Source organism: Rhinoraja longicauda, chromosome 34 (assembly GCF_053455715.1).
Source record: "Rhinoraja longicauda isolate Sanriku21f chromosome 34, sRhiLon1.1, whole genome shotgun sequence".
NCBI classification, from domain to species: domain Eukaryota; kingdom Metazoa; phylum Chordata; class Chondrichthyes; order Rajiformes; family Arhynchobatidae; genus Rhinoraja; species Rhinoraja longicauda.
Window position 1 is genome coordinate 761,042 of NC_135986.1, and position 20,588 is coordinate 781,629.

The 20,588-nt window shown below is 50.3% G+C and overlaps 1 protein-coding gene across 1 annotated transcript in view; it reads left to right on the top strand.

The window, feature by feature from the left end:
• Positions 1 to 20,588, top strand: part of dnah2 (dynein, axonemal, heavy chain 2) — a 154,363-nt gene that overhangs the window by 63,388 nt on the left and 70,387 nt on the right. The window contains exons 35-45 of the mRNA XM_078427651.1: positions 408 to 535; positions 1,393 to 1,545; positions 2,858 to 2,983; positions 4,183 to 4,398; positions 5,846 to 5,963; positions 10,671 to 10,807; positions 11,346 to 11,483; positions 12,392 to 12,550; positions 14,866 to 15,018; positions 16,030 to 16,121; positions 18,143 to 18,341. Of these exons, the coding sequence (XP_078283777.1) occupies positions 408 to 535; positions 1,393 to 1,545; positions 2,858 to 2,983; positions 4,183 to 4,398; positions 5,846 to 5,963; positions 10,671 to 10,807; positions 11,346 to 11,483; positions 12,392 to 12,550; positions 14,866 to 15,018; positions 16,030 to 16,121; positions 18,143 to 18,341 (1,619 nt within the window). The remainder of the gene's footprint in view (positions 1 to 407; positions 536 to 1,392; positions 1,546 to 2,857; positions 2,984 to 4,182; positions 4,399 to 5,845; positions 5,964 to 10,670; positions 10,808 to 11,345; positions 11,484 to 12,391; positions 12,551 to 14,865; positions 15,019 to 16,029; positions 16,122 to 18,142; positions 18,342 to 20,588) is intronic.

Here is a 20,588-nt window from a genome sequence, read left to right on the forward strand (position 1 = left end):
TGTTTCCCACACATACTAGTTCTATGTTATCCCATCCACTCCCTTACACACCAGGAGCAATTTACAGAGCTTGGAATGACTCCTGTATGAGGTGGAACTGTTCCTACCCTCAGCATTAACTGCAGGCACAGATAGAGTCATACAGCGTGGAAACAGGCTCTGGCCCAACTTGCCCATGCCAACCAACATGCCCCATCTACACTAGTCCCACCTGCCTGGATTTGGCCCAAATCCCTCTAAACCTGTCCTATCCATGTACCTGTCTAAATGTTCTTCAAAAGTTGCGATAATCCCAGCCTCAACTACCTCCTCCGGCAGCTTGTTCCATACACCCACCACACTTTGTGTGAAAACGTTACCCCCCTGGTTCCTATTAAATCTTCACCTTCAACCTACGTCCCCTGCAGGGTATGCTGGGCGCACAGAGTTGCCGGATAACCTGAAGTCAATGTTCAGGCCCATCTCCATGGTGGTTCCCGATTCTACACTGATCGCAGAGATCATCTTGTTTGCAGAGGGATTCAGCAACTGCAAGGTATGTTTTCCCACACAGGCTGCCTCCTTCCATTTCTCAATTTAAAATTCTCCCATCGTGTGCCCCTTGATGTCCTTGATCATCATTGCTTTTTGCATACCTTCCATTCACCATCTACATCTCTCATAGAGTCATAGAGTGATACAGCATGGCCCTTCAGCCCAACTTGCCCACACTGGCCAAAATGTCCCAGCTACACTAGTCCCACCTCGTCCATATCCCTCCAAACTTGTCCTATCCAATGTCCTATTCTCTCATTCCCCTTTTCCATGACTCTCAGTCTGAAGAAGGGTCTCGACCCAAAAAGTCACCTTTTCCTTTTCTCCAGAGATGCTGCCCGACCCGCTGAGTTACTCCAGCACTCTGTGAAACGTCACCTATCCATGTTCTCCACAGATGCTGCCTGACCCGCTGAGTTACTCCAGCACTCTGTGAAACGTCACCTATCCATGTTCTCCACAGATGCTGCCTGACCCGCTGAGTTACTCCAGCACTCTGTGAAACGTCACCTATCCATGTTGTCCACAGATGCTGCCTGACCCGCTGAGTTACTCCAGCACTCTGTGAAACGTCACCTAACCATGTTCTCCACAGATGCTGCCTGACCCGCTGAGTTACTCCAGCATTTTGTGTCTATCTTGATTCTCCTACGCTGGGTAAAGTCACGTGGATTATTTTGTCCTGGATGGTGTTGAATTTCTTCAGCGTTGCTGGAACTACACTCATGTACCCATTGCCTTCCCGACTTGTAGATGGTGCGGGGGCCTCATGGAGCTGGGTGGGTGGGAGGGGGTGAGACGCAGATGTTGTAATTTGCACTTACTCTGCTCTCTCTCTCTCTCTCTCTCTGTCCTCAGGCCCTGGCTAAGAAGGTCTACACGCTCTACTCCCTGGCGGTGCAGCAGCTCTCCAAGCAGGATCACTACGACTTTGGCCTGCGTGCCCTCACATCCCTGCTCCGCTACGCCGGCAGGAAACGGCGCGACAAGCCCCAGCTCTCCGACGAGGAGGTGAGACCCTCCCTTTGGCTCCTCCGGCCCAACCCTCCCTGTGGCTCCGCACAGGAAGCCATGCACGTGTGCCTTACAACACAGAGTAGTACAGCACAGGAACGGACCCGTCGGCCCGCAATGTCCGTGCCGAACACGATGCCAACTTAGTGGGTGGGTTGGGAGTAGGGTTGCCAACTTCCTCACTCCCAAATACGGGACAAAGGGTGACATCACCACCCCACGCCCCACGTGATCTCGCCCAACCGGCGGCCACGTGCTCCCGCTACACCAATGGGGGTTGCCCGTGGCTGCGTGTTGCTACGCAACCCTCCTCCCGGCCCGGGCGGCCGCCATTGGTGGAGCGGGAGCACGTGGCCGCTGGCTGGGTGAGGTCACGTGGGGCGTGGGGCGGTGACGTCACCCTTTGTCCCATATTTGGGAGTGAGGAAGTTGGCAACCCTACTAATACAGGACAAGGGCGGTCCCGTACGGGACAAACTAATTTAGCCCAAAATACGTGATGTCCCGGCTAATACGGGACAGTTGGTAACCGTAGTTGTGGATGGGTGGGTGGGTGCGTGTGTGTTTATATCTGTACGCGTGCTAGTGTGCACAAGTGCGGGATTGTGTGCACATATGTGGGATTGTGCAGTGTGAGCAAGTGTATGTGTGCATACATTGATAGGTCCTTGATTAGGTCTTTGTCAAAGATGATGGGGAGAAAGCAGGAGAATGGGGGTGAGAGGGGAGGGGAAGGTAGATCAGCCATGATTGAATGGCGGAGTAGACTCGATGGGCCGAACGGCCTGATTCTGCTCCTGATGCACGTGAGAAACACTGGCATGGACTGAGAGCCTGATGGTGCGGTGTAAATACTATTGCAAATCCATGGGGAGTTGGTGGGCAGTAGGGTTGCCAACTGTCCCGTATTAGCTGGGACATTCCGTATTTTGGGCGAAATTGGTTTGTCCCGTATGGGACCACCCCTGTCCCGTATTAGGCCCGGACGGAGCTGTAGACCCGGGCATTGTAGGCCCGGACACTGTAGTCCCGACACTGTAGGCCCGGACACTGTAGTCGTGGGCAGTGTAGGCCCTGACGCCAACTAACGGAGGTTGCGCAGCGGTGCCATTGGTGGAGCGGGAGCACGTGGCCGCTGGCTGGGTGAGGTCATGTGGGGCGCGGGGCGGTGACGTCGCCTTGTCCCTTATTTGGGAGTGAGGAAGTTGGCAACCCTAGTGGGCAGTGAAGAAGTGCAGGGGGTTGTATGGATTTCTACTGTGAAGATCAGGGCGTGTTGATGTGGTTGACCGTGTGTGTGTTTACACAGATCCTCCTGATGTCCATGAAGGACATGAACATGGCCAAGCTCACGTCCATAGATATGCCGCTGTTCTCTGGCATCATCCACGACCTGTTCCCTGGGGTGGAAACGCCCGTCTTGGACTACGGACTGGTAGGCCCGATATTTTTAGGATTGGAAGAAGCAGCATGGAAACTGGCCCTTCCGTCCACCGAGTCCATGCTGACCATCGGGCACCCGATCACACTAGCTCTGTGTTATCTTTTCACTGTGCCTGTACACGTACATGTATTGATCCCACTTTCCAATCCCTTCCCTACCTTCTAGGTCATAAGGTCGTAAGCAATAGGAGTAGAATTAGGCCATTCAGCCCATCAAGTCTACTCCGCCATTCAATCATGGCTGATCTATCTCTCCCTCCTAACCCCATTCTCCTGCCTTCTCCACATAACCCCTGACACCCATACTAATCAAGAATCTATCTATCTCTGCCTTAAAAATATCCACTGACTTGGCCTCTACAGCCTTCTCGGGCAAAGAATTCCACAGGTGCACCGCCCTCTCCCCATAACCTCTGATACCCGTACTAATCAAGAAACAAAGGCGCAATTTAAAGAGGCCAAGTAACCTACAAAGCTACACGTCTCTGGGACCTGAGAGGAAAAACAGGAGCACCTGGAGAAAACCCACACGGTCACGTGGAAACACCACACAGACAGCGCCCGAACGCAGGATGGAACCTGGGTCTCTGGCGCTGTGAATCAGCGGCTCCACCATCCGTGCCACCGTGCCGTCCCAGTTGAGCCTGGGTAGCTCCTGAGCCTTACGCCAGTCTAGTAATTGCCTTTCAGCGATTGCCTTCACTTTTCTTGAAAGGTGTCCTGCAAATTTCTCCACACGGCCCCCTGAGCCCCCAACTGTGCAGGCAGGAGCTTTGTCTGTCCTAGAGCCAATGCCCAGCGATTGTCACGGTGGTCACGTCCCACAGCCTGGCATTGCCGACCCCAACCTGCAACGGTGGGCACAGTGGCGCAGCGGTAGAGTTGCTGCCTGACAGCACTTGTGGCGCCAGTGACCGACTATGGCTACTGTCTGTACGGAGTTTGCACGTTCTTCCCGTGACCGCGTGGGTTTGATCCGAGATCTTCGGTTTCTTCCCACATTCCAAAGGCGTACAGGTTTGTAGATAAATTGGCTTGTTGCATGTTGTAAATTGTCCCTAATGTGTGTATGATAGTGTTAATGTGCGGGGCTAGCTGGTCGGTGTGGGCCGAAGGGTCTGTTTCCGCACCGTATCTCCACACCAAACTTAACTAAACCTGTAACACATGTTCCTCCTTATTGTGCGACAGCTTAAGGAGGCCATCGAGACGGAACTGGTGGAATTGGGCTACGTGGTCACAGAGTTCACCGTGTCAAAGGTGATCCAACTCCACGAAACCCAGAGCTCCCGCCATTCGGTTATGATCGTGGGCAAGACAGGCAGCGGCAAAACGGTGGTGTGGCGCACACTGCAGGCAGCTCTGTCGTTACTGCATCGCAAAGGAGAGCCTTACAACGTGGTCAAGGTCAGTACGTCCACACGTCACTGCAACAGAATCAGGCCATTCAGCCCATCGAGTCTACTCTGCCATTCAATCACCACTGATCTATCTCTCCCTCCTAACCCCATTCTCCTGCCTTCTCCCCATAACCCCTGACACCCGCACTAATCAACAATCCATCAATCTCCCGTTTAAAAACAACCTATGACCCTCCACAGCCGTCTGTGGCAGTGAATTCCACACATTCACCACCCTCTGGTTAAAGAAATTCCTCCTCATCTCCTCTCTAAAGGTTCGTGGTGTGAGTGACTGGGCTTGCGTGAAGTAGCCATCTTACCTGCATCGATAGACCCTCTCCACCATGCTCACTCTCCACACACCTAGGTGTAGAGGGAGGGATCGCAAAGGGGTTAAGGAAAGAAGATCAAAGGTGGGAAGGAGGGAGTGGCACTTATGGAAGAGGTGTGGGAATGAGGGGAGATACAGGGAGTGAGGATACAGGGAGTGAGGATACAGGGAGGGAATCAGCGAGTCATAAAGTGATACAGTGTGGAAACAGGCCCTCCGGCCCAACTTGCCCACACCACCAACATGCCCCATCTACACTAGTCCCACCTCCCCGCGCTCGGTCCATACCCCTCCAAACCTGTCCTGTCCATGTACCTGTCCTAAAGTCTGTTAAATGTTATGATGGTACTTGCCTGAACTACCGAGTTGCTGAAACATTTGCTAGATGCATAAAGATTGGTGAACCTCCTTTCAAAGAGTGACTATTAATGATGTGGAACTGGATCAGTCATTCAGAAGGATGGTTGGTAAGGACATGAGCGAGATTCTTGGGTAATACTCTAGGAAAGAGAAAGAGTCAAGAGTGTTTTATTGTCATATGTCCCAGGTAGAACAATGAAACAATGGAGGACAGGGTTTCGGGCAAGAAACTGTATGCTTTGTGAGGACAGAGAGGCCATTTTAGACCCAATGGACCAATTAATGTCCCATTATTCAAACTGGAAATTAATATCTGTCCACAGCAAGTTCCCGAGCAGTTGACCCCTCTATTTGCTAGCTGCTTCTTTTTAGTTGAGAGATAGAGCGCGGAAACAGGCCTTACGGCCCACCGAGTCCGCACCGACCAGCGATCCCCGCACATTAACACGGCACTACACACACCAGGGAATGATTTTGCATTTTATACCAAGCCAATTGACCTACAAACCCACACGTCTTTGGAGTCATAAGGTCATAAGGAATAGGAGTAGAATTAGGCCATTCGGCCCATCCAGTCGACTCCACCGTTCTACCACGGCTGATCTATCTCTCCCTCCCAACCCCACTCTCCTGCCTTCTCCCCATAACCTCTGACACCTCACTCTTGAGTGTGAGAGGAACAAGATGTCGGAGAAAACCCACGTGGGTGACGGGGAGAAGGTGCCTTAGGCTCTGACCTGTGATCTGGTGTGTTTGTGGGCAGGAGTACCCCCTGAACCCCAAGGCGGTGTCATTGGGAGAGCTGTACGGCGAATACGACCTGTCGACAAACGAGTGGACGGATGGGGTGCTGTCCAGTCTCATGAGGACTGCCTGTGGGGGTGAGTCTTTGCGTTTATTAATGGCACAGTCTCTGAACTCTGACAGTTTATCCAGGCCCATTGCACACAAAGGGATTTCTAGTCGACCACAGAGGTGCATAAGCTCCAGGAGCAGAATTAGGCCATTCGGCCCATCAAACCAGCATCTGCAGTTCCTTCCTACACAACACCCAAGTTATCTTTGAACTAGTGCCCAAGCCTTGTATAAATCCACTTGGAGAGCTCCCTCATAAGTTCATAAGTGATAGGAGCAGAATTAGGCCATTCGGCACATCAAGTCTCCTCCGCCATTCAATCATGGCTGATCTATCTCTCCCTCCTAACCCTTTCTTTTTGTTTGATTGTGTGTGTTATTGCTTATTGTTATTGCTCTTGTTGTTAGACTGTGGGTAATCTTTCATTTCACTGCACATTTATGTGTATGTGACAAATAAACTTGACTTGACTAACCTCACTCTCCTGCCTTCTCCCCATAACCCCTGACACCCGTACTAATCAAGAATCTATCAATCTGCGCCTTAGAAATCTCCATTGACTTGGCCTCCTCTGCCTTCTGTGGCAAAGAATTCCACAGATTCACCACCCCCTCACTAAAAAAAATCCTCCTCATCTCCTTTCGAAAGGTTTCTACGTTATAAACACACACACACGCGCACAAAAACAAACATTAATAGTTCAGCGAACAATAACAGTGCACCAAACAGATCGGCAAATCCTGACAGCATTCTCGTAAATCCTCTCTGCACCTTTTCCAGCTTCATGGCATCTTCCCTAGGGCAGGGTGACTAGAACAGAACTGTTCAGAAGGCATCCTTGTGGTTTATTTTATTTTCTCCCCGTATTTCTGGCACTGGAGGCTTGTGATTTACTGCCGCTGCACCTGACACCGAGAGAGATTCATGGTGTTTGTTCCCCGGCTGGCTGCAGGGGCCGATATGTCACGGCATTCCCGGAGCCGGAACGTTGCTGGCGGCTGGGAAACTGGCAAACCCCTCACAGATTTGAGTATAGGAGCAGGGAGGTTCTGCTGCAGTTGTACAGGGCATTGGTGAGACCGCACCTGGAGTATTGCGTGCAGTTTTGGTCTCCTAATCTGAGGAAATACATTCTTGCCATAGAGGGAGTACAGAGAAGGTTCACCAGATTGATTCCTGGGATGGCAGGACTTTCATATGAAGAAAGACTGGATAGACTCGGCTTGTACTCGCTGGAATTTAGAAGATTGAGGGGGGATCTTATAGAAACTCACAAAATTCTTAAGGGGTTGGACAGGCTAGATGCAGGAAGATTGTTCCCGATGTTGGGGAAGTCCAGAACAAGGGGTCACAGTTTAAGGATAAGGGGGAAGTCTTTTAGGACCGAGATGAGAACGTTTTTTTTCACACAGAGTGGTGAATCTGTGGAATTCTCTGCCACAGAAGGTAGTTGAGGCCAGTTCATTGGCTATATTTAAGAGGGAGTTAGATGTGGCCCTTGTGGCTAAAGGGATCAGGGGGTATGGAGAGAAGGCAGGTACGGGATACTGAGTTGGATGATCAGCCATGATCATATTGAATGGCGGTGCAGGCTCGAAGGGCCGAATGGCCTACTCCTGCACCTATATTCTATGTTTCTATGTTTCTAGGCCGGCAGATTGCTCAGCTCTCACTGGGAGTAGCCAAGCTTGGCCTGCAAATGGCAGAGGAGGATTGCCGACAGCAATGGCAATTAAACCGTTTGCAGGCTTCAGGCAGGGTAGGGTTGCCAACTGTGTCCCGTATTAGTAGGGTTGCCAACTGTGTCCGGTATTAGTAGGGCTGCCAACTGTCCCGTATTAGTAGGGTTGCCAACTGTGTCCGGTATTGGTAGGGTTGCCAACTGTGTCCGGTATTAGTAGGGTTGCCAACTGTGTCCGGTATTAGTAGGGTTGCCAACTGTGTCCCGTATTAGTAGGGTTGCCAACTGTGTCCGCTATTAGTAGGGTTGCCAACTGGGCCCGTATTAGTAGGGTTGCCAACTGTGTCCTGTATTAGTAGGGTTGCCAACTGTGTCCCGTATTAGTAGGGTTGCCAACTGTGTCCGGTATTAGTAGGGTTGCCAACTGTGTCCCGTATTAGTAGGGTTGCCAACTGTGTCCGGTATTAGTAGGGTTGCCAACTGTGTCCCGTATTAGTAGGGTTGCCAACTGTGTCCCGTATTAGTAGGGTTGCCAACTGTTCCGTAGCAACTGGAACATCCCGTATTTTGGGCCGTACGGGACCGCCCTTGTCCCGTATTAGTAGGGTTGCCAACTTCCTAACTGCCAAATAAGGGGCAAAGGGTGACGTCACCTCCCCACGCCCCACGTGACCTCACCCAGCCAGCGGCCACGTGCTCCCGCTCCAATGGTGGCCGCCATTCAGGCAAGTTGAAATTCAAGTAGAAAGGATTGAGGATGTGCAAAGATAGGGGGGAGGATGGGGGGGGGAGGGGTGTGAGTCAGTCTACCCCAAGACAGAAGGGGGAAGAGTTGTACAGTTTGATAGCCACAGGTTAGAAGGATCTCCTGTGGTGTTCTGTGCTGCATCTTGGTGGAACCGGTCTGTTGCTGAAGGTGCTCCTCAGGTTTTCCAGAGTGGCATCATACTGCATGGATGAACTGCAGACAGAGGAATGTAACTGGGTATCATGCTAGGCACAGACACCGAAAGGCCCGTTCCTGAGCTGTACTGTTCTGTGTACTATTTATTCAACTCCTCTTGTACAAAAACAGGTTCCATTTATAGAGCATGTCCAATGCAGCAAAAACATTCCAAAACACTTGACAAGGCGATTGTCAAACTGATGAGAAAATAATAGGGTGGCTGACGGGGAGCATGGTCAGGTTTGGAGGAACGTTTTGAAGAGACTGAACCTTGGGAAGGGGCATTGAAATTCCAGGGATAGATTCCAAAACCCGGAGGGGTGAGATTCAAGATGATGAAGCACTGAGAGCACGGAGGGCTGTTTGCCTGAAGCAGGTCGCAGAGAGAAGGAGGGGCAGCACCCTGAAAACAAGGGTGAGAGCTCTAAAAATGGTACGTTTCAGCAGACAGGTTAAATATCATGCTTAGACTCTCACATTGTTTCCAGTCACAGCATTAAAACAACACAGTGAAAGCTGACAAAGAGCAGTACGTTCACCTCTTACTTAATTACGGTAAAACGATGAGAGAATACTCAGAAGGTTTACGCATTGGGGTTCATAAGTTCACAAGTCATAGGAGCAGAAGTAGACCATTCGGCCCATCGCGTCTGCTCCGCCATTCAATCGTGGCTGCTCTATCTTTCCCTCGCAACCCCATTCTGAAGAAGGGTCCCGATCCTAAACGTCACCTATCCATGTTCTCCACAGATGCTGCCCGACCCGCTGAGTTACTCCAGCACTCTGTGAAACGTCACCTATCCATGTTCTCCACAGATGCTGCCTGACCCGCTGAGTTACTCCAGCACTCTGTGTCTAAATTCAATGTGTTGAATTGTGATTGGAGGAAGCGGTGCCCAGCTGGTTGAGGTTGCTGAGCTAAAGGCCACTGAGTTTAGTTTAGTTTAGTTTAGAGATGCAGCATGGAAAACGGTCCTTCAGTCCACCGGGTCCACACTGACCAATGATCCCCACACTAGTTCTATTCCACACATTCGACACAATTGACAGAAGCCAATTAACCTTCAAACCTGCACGTCTTTGGAGCTCTACCAGCTGCGCCACTGTATCGCCTAGGGTTGCCAACTGTCCCATATTAGCCGGGACATCCCGTATTTTGGGCTAAATTGGTTTGTCCCGTATGGGATCGCACTTGTCCCGTATTAGGCCGGGGTGCGTTGTAGGCCCAGACGCTGTAGGCCCGGACGCTGTAGGCCCGGACGCGGTAGGCCCGGATGCTGTAGGCCCGGGGGCCGCTGTAGGCCCGGACTCTGTAGGCTAACAGAGTGTGTTCGGGGAGTGGGGCCGAGTGTGTTCATCGAATGGAGGTTGCATAGCAACCCGCCTCTCGGCCCGGGTGGCCGCCATTGGAGGAGGAGGAGCACGTAGCCGCTGGCTGGGTGAGATCGCATGGGGCACGGGCGGTAACGTCACCTTTTGTCCCTTATTTGGGAGTTAGAAAGTTGGCAACCCTAGTGCTGCCCCCAGTCGGCGTAGCTATCCCTCGAGGTTGAGGATTATGGTCTATGTTCCGTTGTTTTTATGAACTCTCAGGTAGCTTATGAGTCCAATCCTGGCTTTGACGTTTTGTGCTGCTCACTGAATGAAGACGCCTGTACGTATGTATGTTTAACGTGTACTTGATGTTGCACTCCAAGAAGCACACGGTCCTTCACAAATCAATCAACTCATTCCAATGGCAAGGGAACCAAGACGATTGGAGCTGATAGATCTGTTGCAGCCTTCATCCGCCTTCACAGCCGTTGAGTTCAAGATAACTTTGTCCGCCTGGTCTGCCGTTAAGGTCTTGTAGGTTGGATCGTTCTTAGTCTGGACCCTCATCCTCGACCTTATCGCCATGGGTGGCCCTACCAGAAGCTAGTGCTCCCCACGGCATCGCTCTCAGAATCATGGGGGCACGCAAGCCTCTTCACCACAACAAGGTGAACGATCTGCAGAGGAGCCCCCAGTGCACAGTGGCTTTATCAATGCCTGTGATTATTTGTAGCCCTGTCTACTGGGCCCTGAGCTTGCAGATTTAAACAAAGCATGTGCTCTACCCACAGATGAGAAGCCAGAAGACAAGTGGATTGTGTTTGATGGCCCAGTGGACACACTGTGGATCGAGAGCATGAATTCGGTCATGGATGACAACAAAGTCTTGACGTTGATCAATGGGGAGCGGATATCGATGCCCGAGCAGGTAGGGACTGTCACCGGCATCTTCTGAAGGAAACAGAGGGCCCGGTGTGCTGGAGGACATGAGCAGAGCCTGGCATGTCTAGAGGTGTACAGCAGGTAGGGGTGCCAACTAACTCACTCCCGAATAAGGGACAAGGTGATGTCACCGTCCAGCTGGAGCCCCACGTGATCTCACCCAGCTAGCGGCCACGTGCTCTCGCTCCACCAATGGTGGCTGCCCGGGCCGGGAGGCGGGTTGCTATACAACCTTCGTTAAGCGGTGCCCGGGCCTCCGGACCTACACTGTCTGGACCTACAGCGTCCGGACCTACAACGTCCGGACCTACAGCGTCCGGACCTACAACGCCCCTTCCCCTGACATCAGTCTGAAGAAGGGTCTCAACCCGAAACATCACCCATTCCTTCTCTCCCGAGATGCTGCCTGACCCGCTGAGTTACTCCAGTATTTTGTGTCCACCGGGAGATCTTCTCTCCTCTTTCCCATTGCACTGTCCGAGATACTGAGCTCTCTGACAGCATGCTTTGTCTCTCACCGCCAGGTGTCTCTGCTGTTTGAAGTGGAAAACCTGGCGGTCGCCTCTCCTGCCACCGTGTCTCGCTGCGGGATGGTTTACACCGACTACACGGACCTGGGATGGAAGCCGTACGTACAGTCATGGCTGAACAAGCGGGCCAAGGTAGGTACATAAGGTCATAAGGAATAGGAGTAGAATTAGGCTATTCGGCCCTTCGAGTCTACTCCACCATTCAATCACTGCTGATCTATCTCTCACTCCTAACCCCATTCTCCTGCCTTCTCCCCATAACCCCTGATACCCGCACTAATCAAGAATCTATCTATCTCTGCCTTTAAAATATAAGCTCCAATAGGATTAGCTCATTATCTCCCTTATTTCAACCCATCATTAACTATTTACCATTTTCCAAACACATGCAGGAAGAGTATTACAAGTGCACAAGTTATAGGAGTAGAATTAGGCCATTCAGCCGATCGTGTCAACTCCACCATTCAATCATGGCTGATCTCTGCCTCCTAATCCCATTTTCCTGCCTTCTCTCCATAACCCTTGACACCCGTTCTAATCAAGAATTTGTCAATCTCTGCCTTAAAAATATCCACTGACTTGGCCTCCACAGTCCTCTATGGCAATGTTCCACAGATTCACCACCCTCTGACTAAAGAAGTTCCTCCTCACCTCCTTTCTAAAAGAGCGCCCTTTAATTCTGAGGCTGCGCCCTCTGGTCCTAGACTCTCCCACCAGTGGAAACATCCTCTCCACAACCACTCTATCTATGCCTTTCATTATTCTGTAAGTTTCAATAAGGACCGCCCTCCACCTTCTAAACTCCAGCGAGTACAGGCCCAGTGCTGTCAAATGCTCATCATGTTCTAACCCACTCATTCCTGGAATCATTCTTGTAAATATTCTCTGGACCTTCTCCAGGGCCAGCACATCCTTCTTCAGGGAGAACGTGCAAACTCCGTACTGACAGCACCCGTAGTCAGGATGGAACCCGGGTCACTTATTCTACAGATTCTTCCTGCAATCACGTTCTACCTGACACTGCTGCTTGCCATTCACAGGATGAGCAGGAGCAACTTCAGGAAATGTTTCAGAAAAGCATTGAAAAGACGCTGCACTTCAAGAAAGAACACTGCAAGGAGCTGATCCCCATTGCCGAGCACTCAGGGGTGGTATCTCTGTGCAACCTCTACGAGACCATGGCTACAGTGGAGAACGGGGCAAGTATAGGAGCAAGGAGGCTCTACTGCAGTTGTATACGGCCCTGGTGAGACCGCACCTGGAGTATTGTGGGCAGTTTTGGTCTCCTAGTTTCAGGAAGGACATTCTTGCTATTGAGGGAGTCCAGTGTAGGTTCACCAGGTTAATTCTGGGATGTCCGGACTGAGATATGAAAGAATGGATCGACTGTGCTTGTATTCACTGGAATTTAGAAAGATGAGAGGGGATCTTATAGAAACATATCAAAATTTTGAGGATGTAACTAGAAAAATTGTCAGGGGAGAGCTGGTGGATGTAGTGTACCTTGACTTTCAGAAAGCCTTTGACAAGGTCCCACATAGGAGATTAGTGTGCAAAATTAGAGCACATGGTATTGGACTTAGGGTACTGACATGGATAGAAAATTGGTTGACAGACAGAAAGCAAAGCGTGGGGATAAATGGGTCCCTTTCAGAATGGCAGGCAGTGACTAGTGGGGTACCGCAAGGCTCGGTGCTGGGACCGCAGCTATTTACAATATACATTAATGACTTGGATGAAGGGATTAAAAGTAACAATAGCAAATTTGCAGATGACACAAAGCTGGGTGGCAGTGTGAACTGTGAGGAAGATGCTATGAGGTTGCAGGGTGCCTTGGACAGGCTGTGTGAGTGGGCGGATGCATGGCAGATGCAGTTTAATGTGGATAAGTGTGAGGTTATCCACTTTGGTGGTAAGAATAGGAAGGCAGATTATTATCTGAATGGTGTCAAGTTAGGAAAAGGGGACGTACAATGAGATTTGGGTGTCCTAGTGCATCAGTCACTTAAAGGAAGCATGCAGGTACAGCAGGCAGTGAAGAAAGCCAATGGAATGTTGGCCTTCATAACAAGAGGAGTTGAGTATAGGAGCAAAGAGGTCCTTCTACAGTTGTACAGGGCCCTAGTGAGACCGCACCTGGAGTACTGTGTGCAGTGTTGGTCTCCAAATTTGAGGAAGGATATTCTTGCTTTTGAGGGTGTGCAGCGTAGGTTTACTAGGTTAATTCCCGGAATGGCGGGACTGTCGTATGCTGAAAGACTGGAGCGACTAGGCTTGTATACACTGGAATTTAGAAGGATGAGAGGGGATCTTATTGAAACATATAAGATTATTAAGGGGTTGGACATGTTAGAGGCAGGAAACATGTTCCCAATGTTGGGGGAATCCAGAACAAGGGGCCACAGTTTAAGAATAAGGGTAGGCCATTTAGAACAGAGATGAGGAAAAACTTTTTCAGTCAGAAAGATGTAAATCTGTGGAATTCTCTGCCTCAGAAGGCAGTGGAGGCTAGTTCTCTGAATGCTTTCAAGAGAGAGCTAGATAGAGCTCTTAAGGATAGCGGAGTCAGGGGGTATGGGGAGAAGGCAGGAACGGGATATTGATTGAGAATGATCAGCCATGATCACATTGAATGGTGGTGCTGACTCGAAGGGCCGAATGACCTACTCCTGCACCTATTGTCTATTGTCTATTATTAAGGGATTGGACAGGCTAGATGGAGGAAAAATGTTCCCCGATGTTGGGGGAGTCCAGAACCAGGGGTCACAGTTTAAAAATAAGGGTAGGCCATTTAAGACTGAGATGAGGAAAAACATTTTCACCCAGAGAGTTGTGAATCTGTGGAATTCTCTGCCACAGAAGGCAGTGGAGGCCGATTCACTGGACATATTCAAGAGAGTCTTGGATGTGGCTCTAAGGGCTAACGGAATCAAGGGATATGGGGAGAAAGCAGGAGCGGGGTACTGATTCTGGATGATCAGCCAGAAACATAGAAACACAGAAAGTAGGTGCAGGAGTAGGCCATTCAGCCCTCCGAGCCAGCACCGCCATTCAATGTGATCATGGCCGATCATCCAGAATCAGTACCCTGTTCGTGCTTTCTCCCCATATCCCTTGATTCTGTTAGCCTTCAGAGCTAAATCTAACTCTCTCTTGAATACATCAGGACTGTGAGGGAATGTGTGTTGGACCTCAGTCGGAGTTTTGTTGGAACATCCAGAGCTGGAGGTGAGCTAGCAGAGTTGGTAACGGTGGATTCAAGGGATAAGGGGAGAAGGCAGGCACAGGTTACTGATTGTGGATGATCAGCCATGATCACAATGAATGGCGGTGCTAGCTCGAAGGGCCAAATGGTCTCCTCCTGCACCTATTTTCTATTTTCTATGTTTCTAGTTGAGACTTGGTAATGCTTCCTCAAAGAGGGGAGGGAGATGGACCAGCTGGCTGCTGGTTTCTCCCGGTTCTGTGTGTCCCAACAGAGATCTCCTGTCAGTTTCCCGGCGGTCTCTTCCAGGTGAACCCCGGCGATCCTGACAACTACATTCACATGATTTCCATGGTCTTCGTGTTCAGTTTGATCTGGTCGGTGTGCGCCTCGGTGGATGAAGAAGGGAGGAAGAAGATGGACAACTTCTTACGAGAGATGGACGGCAGCTTCCCCAGCAAGGTGAGACGCTTCCCGCCATGTTTAGAGATACAGCGCTGAAACAGGCCCTTCGGCCCACCGGGTCCACGCCGACCAGCGATCCCCGCACACTAACACTATCCTACACACACCAGGGAAAATTTACACTTATACCAAGCCAATTAACCTACAAACCTAAGATAGACATAAAATGCTGCAGTAACTCAACGGGTCAGGCAGCATCTCTGGAGAGAAAGAATGGGTGACGTTTCTGTTTGAGACCCTTCTTATTCAGACTGAACCCGACTGACCCGAAACGTCGCCCATTCCTTCTCTCCAGGGATGCTGCCTGACCCGCTGAGTTACTCCAGCATTTTATGTCTACCTTCGATTTATACCAGCATCTGCAGTTTTTTTTCTAACCTACAAACCTGTACGTCTTTGGAGGGTGGGAGGACACCGAAGATCTCGGAGAAAACCCACACACAGGCCACGGGGAGAACGTACAAACTCCGTACAGACAGCACCCGTGGTCGGGATGGAACCCGGGTCTCCGGCGCTGCAAGCGCTGTAAGGCAGCGACTCTACCGCTGCGCCACCGTGCCGCCATGTGAGACCCTTACGCTCCAAGGGGAAACTCGTGTCCCGGTGATCCTTCACACACATTTACAAAGGGGGAAGGGAGTGCTGGAGAGAACCAGTTAACACAGCCAGCAGTGTGTTGGTATGTCAGTGTTTCTGCAGTTAGCAAAGGCAGGGACTGGGGCGACAAAATCTGCAACAAAGTGGATTCAAAAGGACATGGGGTGAATGCATAAAACGGAGAACATTACAGGGCTGTAGTGCTGGGCACGGTGTTAATTGTAGTGCTGGATTTGGACAGGCACAGATGTGATGGGCCAAATGGCAGCCTTTCTGTGCAGTCTCCATTGGAGAATGCAGATTAGGTGCTTGACATCAGTTTAGTAGTGTGATAAGGGACACTCCAGTGATCCTGGTGAGCGGGTTACTCTTTGATTTCTCCCACTAACAGCCCTGTTTTGTGCTGCACAGGAAACCATCTATGAGTATTATGTCGATCCAAAGACCAAGGTTTGGACCTCCTTCGAGGAAAAGCTGATGAAATCTTGGCGCTACCCCTCCAAGTAAGGCAGCTGCTTTAGCCTGTTTGAAGAAAACACATAACTTTAAGTCAAGACAAAAGAGTTTTATTGTCATGTGTCCTGGAATGGAACAGTGAAATTCTTACTTGCAGCAGCACAACAGATATCTAAACATATAACCGATCAGCCAAAACATTATGACCCCTGACAGGTGACGTGAATAACATTGGTTATCTTGTTACAATGGCACCTGTCAAGGGGTGGGATATATTACGTAGCAAGTGAACAGTCAGTTCTTGAAGTTGATGTGTTGGACGCAGGAGAAATGGGCAGGAGTAAAGACCTGAGCGACTTTGACAAGGGCCAAATTGTTATGGCCAGACGACTGGGTCAGAGCATCTCTGAAACGGCAAGGCTTGTGGGGTGCTCCCGGTCAGCAGTGGTGAGTACCGACCGACAGTGGTCCGAGGAGGGACAAACCACAAACCGACGACAGGCAAGGTGTTGGGCACCCAAGGCTCATCGATGCGCGAGGGCAACGAAGGCTATCCCGTCTGGTCCGAACCGACAGAAGGTCGACTGTGGCACAAGTCACAGAGAATGTTAATAGTGGTCATGGGAGGAATGTGTCACAATACACAGTGCATCGCACATTGCTGCGTATGGGGCTGCACACGGAGGACCAACAGCATATTGGGCATAATGTTTTGGCTCATCAGGTCATAATGTTTTCGCAGATCAGTGTATAGTACTCTGTAAAACCCATAATAAGCAAACGGTGAAGGTGCTCCTCAGGTGACCAGTGTGTCATGGAGGGGGTGAACATTATTGTCTAGGATGCTCCACAGTTTGAGGAGCATCCTCCCCTGCAAGACCACCTCCCATGAATCTAACTCCACCCCCAGGAGGGAGCCAGCCTTGCTGACGAGCTTGTTAATCCTGTTGGCATCCGCAGCCTTCCCCCTGAAGAACTGAAATGCCAATCAACAAAGACCAGGAGGTTTTTAATCGAGCCTCCACATAATGGCCGAGTTGAAAGAAGTTCACAGACTTGGCCAAGCAGTCATGATTCGGAAAGATGAGATAATCCTTAATCTTTACTTTAGACTTTAGAGATACAGCGTGGAAACAGGCCCTTCGAACCACCAACTCTGCACCGACCAGCGACACTAGCATTATCCAACATACCAGGGACAATTTACAATTCACAGAAGCCATTTAACCTACAAACCTATACGTCTTAGTTTTAGGGCCACAGTTTAAGAATAAGGGGTAGGCCATTTAGAACGGAGATGAGGAAGAACTTTTTCAGTCAGAGAGTGGTGAAGGTGTGGAATTCTCTGCCTCAGAAAGCAGTGGAGGCCAGTTCGTTGGATGCTTTCAAGAGAGAGCTGGATAGAGCTCTTAAGGATAGCGGAGTGAGGGGGTATGGGGAGAAGGCAGGAACGGGGTACTGATTGAGAATGATCAGCCATGATCGCATTGAATGGCGGTGCTGGCTCGAAGGGCTGAATGGCCTACTCCTGCACCTATTGTCTATTGTCTATTGTCTTTGGAGCGTCGGAGGAAATCGGAGCACCTGGAGAAAACCCACGAGGTCACAGGGAGAATGTACAAACCCTGTACAGACGGCACCCATAGTGGTGCTGTAAGACAGCAACTCTACTGTTGCGCCACAGTGCCACGTGAGAAAACCTTCAGAATTCCCAAAGCTCTTTAGTCAGCGAGGGATATTCTGAACCGTTGTCACTATTCTGACATAGGAAACGTGGCCACAAACAGCATTGAAATCATCACCGATAATCTTGCATGGTTAACACAAAATGCTGGAGTAACTCAGCGGGTCAGGCAGCATCTTGGGAGAGAGGGAATGGGTGACGTTTCGGGTCGAGACCCTTCTTCAGATTGAAGGGCGTGCACGTGGCCGCTGGCTGGGTGAGGTCACGTGGGGCGCGGGGCGGTGACGTCACTTTGTCCCCTATTTGGGAGTGAGGAAGTTGACATCTCTACTTTGACCTCTTGCTCTGTTGGTAGTGTGATGTGTTTTGCCTTGTTCCCCACAGCCTGCCATTTTATAAGATCATCATCCCCACAGTGGACACTGTGCGCTACAACTTCCTGGTCAGCAGCTTGGTGGCCAACCAATGCCCCGTGCTGCTGGTGGGGCCGGTGGGCACGGGCAAGACCTCTGTCGCTCAGAACGCCCTTCAGAGTCTGGACCCATTTATTTGGTCAGTCCTCACCGTCAACATGTCTGCTCAGGTAAGGAAACGCTGGCCGGCAATGGCAGGCCGCATTCGGCATTTGACTGATGATTCGCAGCACAGACACTGGTCCTTTCACCTCTTCCATGTGGATGCTGTAGGCCCGGAAGGGCTTGGAGGTCAAGTCAATGGATATTATTAAGATAGACAGAGATAGACAGATTCTTGATTAGTACGGGTGTCAGGGGGTTATGGGGAGAAGGCAGGAGAATGGGGTTAGGAGGGAGAGATAGATCAGCCATGATTGAATGGCAGAGTAGACTTGATGGGCCGAATGGCCTAATTCTGCTCCTATCACTTATGAACGTATGATGCATTCAGGGAGAGACAAGGAACGGCAGATGCTGGAAGATTTAATGGTTCTCTGGTACTTTATTGTCTCTGCGTAGAGTCCCATAGAGCCATACGGCACAGAAACAGGCTTTTCAGCCCCTGTTGCCCATGTCCCATCTAAGCTGGCCCCACCTGCCCATATTTGGCCCCTATCTCTCTAAACCTTTCCCATCCACTCTAAACATTTCTTAAACAAAAAAGCTTTTCACTGCACCTCGATACACTTGACAATAAACCAACTGAACTGATCCATGCAACTGTCCAAATGCCTTTTAATTTCTTTTCTCCAATACAGTTCAGTGAAAATTCTTACCGTAGTTAAGTACAATCAGACTTAAATACAAGAGTGTACGAATGGTAGAGTACTCTGAGACAGTACCCAACAATCGCCACATTTCAAGCGTCATTTTGTATGATTCCACAGTTGTTAAAAATGTAGAGTATTAACTTGCCATAAAGGCCGATTGTCCTCGCGGCGGCAATGTGGCAGAGATGCAGGGCCGGCCTGGCCAGAGCCATGGAGAGGTGGAGGACATTGTCTGGCCTCCAATGTCAGAGGGTTGGCACCCTTTTGGGTTGGTACCATTTTGGATTGGCACCCTTCTTCACACTTCTTCAGGGCGGCACGGTGGCATCGCGGTAGAGCTACTGCCTTTCGCCTCCAGAGACTCGGGTTTTGATCGTGACTCGGGGTGCTTGTCAGTACGGAGTTTGTACGTTCTCCCCGTGACCTGCATGGATTTTCTCCGAGATCTTTGGCTTCCTCCCACACTCCAAAGACGTGCAGGTTTGTAGGTTAATTGGCTTTGGTATAAAAAAAATTAAATGTCCCTAGTGTGTGTAGGATTTTGTTAGTGTGCGGGAATCGCTGGTCAGTGCGGTCTCGGTGGTTGTAAGGGCCTGTTTCCGTACTGTATCTCTAAACTAAGCTAACCCTAAACTAAACACTGCATTTAGGTTGTGTCTCGGATTGACTCTGACCTGCAGAGATGACAGGAAGATTTTTCCCATTCTTAGGCCTAAGCTTCACATTTCAGTCCTCCCTGGCACCAGGGTTCAGACCTGTCCAGTGCTGGGAGAGAGAGCTGAGGACTGGAAGGAAAAGACAGGGGAGAGCAACTGAAGCAGGATCTTAAAAAGAGAAAAAAAACGATAGATTTTGCAATCCGAACCAACAACATAAAATGCTGGAAATACTCAGCGGGTCAGGCAGCATCTGTAGAATGGAAAAGAGGAGGCGCCAATGGAGAGATTGGGGAAGTGGGGTGGTGATGGAGAGAATGGGAGAGAGTCAGAGTGTTTCATTGTCATGTGGCTCAGATAGAACAATGACATCTTTACTTGCAGCAGCACAACACAATATGGAAACACACTACACTGTAAACAATATAATAAACTAGACAGAAAAAAAAGTTCAGTGCGTGTATACATGGTTGACACAAAATGCTGGAGTAAATCAGCGGGTCAGGCAGCATCTCGGGGGAGAAGGAATGGGTGATGTTTCTGGTCGAGACCCTTCTTCTGACTGATGTCAGGGGAGGGGCCGGGATGCGGGAGCTTATTTGAGGTTGAAAAGGAGGTGTTGATGGGGAGTTGGGAAAGTGGGTTATGATGGGGAGTTGGGAAAGTGGGTAATGAAGGGGAGTTGGGAAAGGAGGTGTTGACGGGGAGTTGGGAAAGTGGGTAATGATGGGGAGTTGGGAAAGTGGGTTATGATGGGGAGTTGGGAATGGAAGTGTTGATGGGGAGTTGGGAAAGGAGGTGTTGATGGGGAGTTGGGAATGGAGGTGTTGATGGGGAGTTGGGAAAGTGGGTTATGATGGGGAGTTGGGAATGGAGGTGTTGATGGGAAGTTGGGAAAGGAGGTGTTGACGGGGAGTTGGGAAAGTGGGTAATGAAGGGGAGTTGGGAA